Here is a 5,806-nt window from a genome sequence, read left to right as displayed (position 1 = left end):
TCCTGAAGATGCCTGGTAAAACAGGGTCAGATGAAAGGGGAGGAGGAGATGAGGGAGGGAGGGTGGGATTGGGAGGGAATGAGGGAGCAGGATGCAGCTGAGATACAGAGTTAATAAAATGTAACTAATAATAAAAAAGTAAAAATTAAAAAATTAATCAGAGCTTCAAGGTCAAGAGTTCACGCTACCTTTATGTGGATTTGTGCACTGATCCCGGTTGCGATTGTGCATCACAGCTGGGTCTCGCCTTTTCCCCCTCACCACAGCCTTCAGAGACTGGTGACTTAAGATGCCAGCTGTCAGCTGCCTTAGGCCTGAGCGCGGGGCGAGAGAGGGCATAGCCTACTGCAGTCCACCCGGCTCAGCCACGGAGCCTCTTACCGTCTCTGAGGACGGACTTTGTCCCTGCTTGCCTCCTGACCCAGGCCTATTTAGACCTCGGACACGGAGGGAGTCGGCCTTCGGGCAGGCTGCAGCTTTATGCACCGGCAGCTAAGGGTGCAGCCCCAGTGAGCTGGGAGTCCGTTCTATGCGACTGTCTTTCCTAGTCGTGCGCCTCGGGACCAGCAGAGACATGAATTATTCGAGGTTCCTCACTGCAACCAGCGCGGCCAGAAAGCCTTCCGCCATCAGATCAACAGGTGAATAAACAAACCAGAGCCTCTCCTGCTCTGCAAGAGCGGAGTTTTCTTTGTGGAAACTCTGCAGGCTGTCCTGTTAAGGCTCACCCCTAGGTTAAGCTCTTTCATTCAAGTGTGGCCGCAATCTGCAAGCATTAGCCTAGGAGGAATTAGATAACTTTTGTTCACTAAGAACTTGCGCTGGAGGAAACGCAAAGCAGTGAGTGTGTGTGGAGTGGGAAGTGGGAGCCAGAGGTGGAGCTCAGAAGCACATAGGAAGCTATTGGGCTATGGGAATAAAGGTCTTCTGCTGTGGTGACCCCTGGCATGATTCCAGAATCGATCTTTCTCTGTGTCTCTCTGTCTCTGTCTCTCTCTACCACCCCCATTCTTCCATACCTCCACAAGTGAGGAAGCCTAGAAAAAAAGTTCTTTTGTATTTCTTTTAGACTAGCACAGTAGAACACTATGTCAGACTAATAGCAGTGAGTACTTAATAAATAGCAAGAATGTTCTTCTCTCCTTCCTGGAGACTGCCAAGTCCAGTATCAGGTGCCCAGGAAAGGCAATTCTAAATAGATGATGCTTCTCACTGCAGCTCAGCCTCTTTCTTAAGAACGCCAATTCCATTTCTTTTTTTTTAATTTTTTATTAATTACACTTCATTCATTTTGTATCCCCCCATAAGCCCCTCCCTCTTCCCCTCCCGATCCCACCCTCCCTCCCCTTTCTGCATGCATGCCCCTCTCCAAGTCCACTGATAGGGGAGGTTCTCCTCTCCTTTCTGATCTTAGTCTATCAGTTCTCATCAAAATTGGCTGCATTGTCCTCTCCCGTGGCCTGGTAAGGCGGCTCCCCCCTCAGGGGGAGATGACCCAATTCCATTTCTGAGTGCAGAGTTATCATGATATAATCCTTTCTTTAATAGATCGTATCTATTAAAGTACTAGATTCTAATATAGGAATTGGTCAGAGACACTCACATTCAGATCACAGCACAGTGAATGCATCTTTTTCTTCTTTTCCGTATTCATCATAGTTGAGATAATGAGCAATGCACCGAAAACCATCATCTCCCTGGCTCCTGGATCTCCAAACCCAAACATGTTCCCCTTTAAGGCGGCTGCTTTCACCATGGAAAACGGAAAGACCTTCCAGTTTGAAGAAGAGATGATGAAAAGAGCCCTCCAGTACTCTCCAAGCTATGGGTAAGTTATCAATAGATGATAAAATTATACCGGTTCATTTTCATGTGCCGTTGATAAAGTGACCTAATTATTTTGTTGATGAGGTGTACAATAACAGGGAAATTTAGAGGAAAAAAAAACTCAAATACTAAAAGCAAAATCAGTACTGAATGCTTCACACATTGACTACCTTTCAACCTTAAATGACGGAGAGAAGCAGAGAAAAATCTAGAAGAATGTACCATCTGAGCAGAGAATGATACTGAAAATAATGTTAGGTGAAACATTGTAGTGGGAAGAGAGAAAATAGATAAAACAGTACTTGAATAATAATGATGTTTCCTCTTTTTTAAATAATTAAATGTAGATTTTATTTCTTTATAGAAAGTAGATTTTTTTTCTCATAAATATATCCTGTTTATAATTTCACCTCCCTCCACTCCTCCCAATTTTCCCTCCTCCCCTCCACTCACTCCAGATCCACTCCTTTTCTGGATCTCATTAAAAATGAGAGATAACAACCAAACATGACAAAATAAAATATAAGATGAAGCAAAAAAACTGTCATTTTGAAGGTGGACAAGGCAAAGCAATAGGAGGAAAAGAGTCTCAAGAGCAGGTGGAAGAGTCAGAGGCTCCCTTGGCCTCACAGTCAGGGGTCCCATAAAAAAAAAAAGCTATAATATATGCATTGAAGACCTGCCGAGCACCCATGTAGGCCCTGAGCTTGCTGCTTCAGTCTCTGTGAGCTGAATACACCTTACTTAGTTGACACAGAAGCTTATGTTCCCCTGGTGACCTCCATCCCCTCTGACTCTTATAATCCTTTGACTTTCCCCTGCCTCAAGATTCCCTGAGCTCTGAGGGAAGGGATTAGATAGAGAGCTCCAATTTACACTCTCTCCCCACATGATCTGGCTGTGGGTCTCTGCACTGTTCCCATCTGCTGCCAGAGGAAGCCTCTCTAATGGTGACTGGATACAGCACTGATCTATGAGTTTAGCAGGATGACATTAGGAATCATTTTATTGTTTTGTCTTTGATTTTACCAGTCACGTTTCGTAACCAAGGTTTTTGGCCTGTCTAGTTTCTGGTTCTTGCTTACCCAAGTAGTGTTGAGTATGGGTTCTTTCCCCATGGAGTAGGCCATAAGTCAAGACACTGGTTGGCTACTCCCACAAACTCTGTGTCATCATTGCCCCACAGATTGTAGGTCAAAGACTTTGTGGCTGGGTTGGTGTCCACATTTTTTTTTTTTTTTTTTTTTTTTTTTTTTTTTTTTTGGTGTCTGCAGAGTACCTTCCTGCATCAAAGAAACTAGAATGTAGGAATGAAGGCTTCATGTAGGCACCAGCTCATTTTTCCATGTTCAGTGAGTTGTGTGGCTGTTGTCCTCAGCAATGGGGCCCTGTTCTAAGTTTGCAGAGAGCAACCCTTTGTCTTCACAACAGCCTTGGTTGTTTGGGGATTTCTATGGGATCCCCTTGGCCAGAAATTCAATTCAATGCTACGAAGTCCTGCTACTGGAAGCCTCACCTGGCAACAAGTGATGGCCAGGTGAGACTCTTCATCCCCAATTACTAGGAGTTGACACTAGGATTACCTTCATACATTCCAAGAAGTTTCCACTGTGCTGGTTTCCGCATCACCCTCCAAATGCTCCCAATTCCAGCCAGTTCTTCAAAAGCTCTCCCCTTCATCCTATCCTCCACATCTGATCTGTACCAGAACCCAGTCTCCCCGTGAAATCTATTTTATGCCCCCCTCAGAGACCTGTGTGTGTGTTTCCAGGCTATTCTTCTTTACCTAACCTCTCCAAGCCTCTGAATAGTAGGTTGTTTAGTAATAGCCGCTTATAAGTGATTACCTACATGCCATATTTGTCTTTATGGCTCTGGGTAACCTCACTCAGGATGATTTTTTTTTTCCAGTTCCTTCATTTGCCTGAAAACTTCATAATGTCTTCTTTTTTAGCAGTTGAATAATTCTCCATTGTGTAAATATGCCACATTTCCTTTATCCATTTTGCTGTTGAGGTACATCTAAATTGTTCCAGCTTCTAGGTGTTATGAATAAAACCACAGTAAATATGGTTGAACAAGTGTCTTTGTGTTAGGATGGCGTATCTTTGGGTGTATGAACAAGAGTCGTATAGCTGGGACTTGAGGTAGATCAATTCCCAATTTTCTAAGGAACTGTAATATTGATTTCCATAGTGGCTGTACAAGTTTATGCAAGCTGACTGCTTCAACTCAGCTATTCTGTCGCAAACTCTTCTCCAAGAAGGCTGATTCAAACTGGCTTCTCTCAACTTCTGACTGAATTGCTTGGCTTCAAACTAATTTTAACAATAATTTTAACAATCTGTTCTAATCTTTTGACTCCTTCTCATTCTGTGGCTTATTCTGTCTTCACTTCTAGCTTGTTCTTTCTTCAAACTCTCTCTACAAAAGTCTCCCGGTTTAAAGTCTTGGAGAGATCAGGGATACACATACCTAAACATAGTAAAGGCAATATACAGCAAGCTTATAGCCAACATCCCACTCAATGGAGAGAAACTTAAATCAATCCCACTGAAATCAGGGACAAGGTAAGGCTGCCAACTCTCTCCGTATCTATTCAACATAGTACTTGAAGTCTTAGCTAAAGCAATAAGACAACTAAAGGAGATCCAGGGGATACAAATTGGAAAGGAAGAGGTCAAAGTGTCACTATTCACAGATGATATGATAGTATGCATGAGCGACCCCAAAAATTCAATCAGAGAACAACTTCAGCTGATTAACACCTTCAACAAAGTGGATGGATACAAAATCAACGCAAAAAAATCAGAAGCCGTCCTGTATACCAAAGACAAAAGGACAGAGAAAGAAATCAGGGAAACAACACCATTCACAATAGCCACTAATAACATAAAGTACCTTGGGGTAAATCTAACCAAGCAAGTGAAAGACCTGTTTGAAAAAACATTTCAAGTCTCTGAAGAAAGAAATTGAAGAATATATCAGAAGATGGAAAGATCTCCTGTGCTCATGGATTGGTAGGATTAACATTGTGAAAATGGCCATTCTGCCAAAAGCAATCTACAGATTCAACACAATTCCCATCAAAATTCCAACTCAGTTCTTTACAGACCTTGAAAGAAAGATTCTTAGCTTCATATGGAGAAACAAAAAAACCCAGAATCTCTAAAACGATCCTGTACAACAACAGATCATCTGGAGGTATCTCCATCCCCGATCTTAAGCTGTACTACAGAGCAATAGTAATAAAACTGCATTGTATTGGCATAGAAACAGAAAGGAGGATCAATGGAACCAAATAGAAGACCCAGAAATAAACCCACACACCTATGAATACTTGATGTTTGACAAAGAAGCCAAAACCATTCAATGGAAAAAAGACAGCATCTTCAACAAATGGTGCTGGTCCTACTGGATGTCTACATGTAGAAAATGAAAATAGATCCATATTTATCACCCAGCACAAAACTAAAGTCCAAGTGGATCAAAGACCTCAACATAAAATCAGATGCTCTAAATAGGTTAGAAGAAAAAGTGGGGAGGAGCCTAGAACTCATTGGCACGGGAAACAACTTCCTGAACAGAACACCAACAGCACAGGCTCTAAGAGCAACAATCAATAAATGAGACCTCATGAAACTGAAAAGCTTCTGTAAAGCAAAAGACACTGTTGTCAGAACAAAACGACAGTCTACAGACTGGGAAAGGATCTTCACCAACCCTACATCTGACAGAGGGCTGATATCCCCAATATATAAAGAACTAAAGAAGTTAAAAAGCAATAAATCAAGTAATCCAATTAAAAAATGGGGTACGGAGCTAAACAGAGAATTCACTGTAGAGGAATATAGAATGGCAGAGAAACACTTAAAGAGATTCTCAACATCTTTAGCCATCAGGGAGATGCAAATCAAAATGACCCTGAAATTTCACCTTACACCCATCAGAATGGCTAAGATGAATAACTCAAGTGACA

At 42.2% G+C, this 5,806-nt stretch overlaps 1 protein-coding gene across 1 annotated transcript; it reads left to right on the top strand.

Moving 5' to 3' along the window:
- Nucleotides 1-179: 179 nt before the first annotated feature.
- Nucleotides 180-1,828, top strand: LOC129685929 (kynurenine/alpha-aminoadipate aminotransferase, mitochondrial-like; the record flags this gene model as incomplete). The annotated part of the gene is made up of 2 exons (XM_055619457.1): nucleotides 180-641; nucleotides 1,660-1,828. Coding segments are annotated over exons 1-2 (281 nt in total), but the record flags the coding sequence as incomplete, so codon positions are not given.
- Nucleotides 1,829-5,806: the final 3,978 nt, after the last annotated feature.

This window comes from Psammomys obesus, unplaced genomic scaffold (genome assembly GCF_907164565.1).
Source record: "Psammomys obesus unplaced genomic scaffold, mPsaObe1.curated_primary_1811, whole genome shotgun sequence".
Classification (NCBI taxonomy): domain Eukaryota; kingdom Metazoa; phylum Chordata; class Mammalia; order Rodentia; family Muridae; genus Psammomys; species Psammomys obesus.
This window is presented reverse-complemented; position numbering and strand designations above follow the sequence as displayed.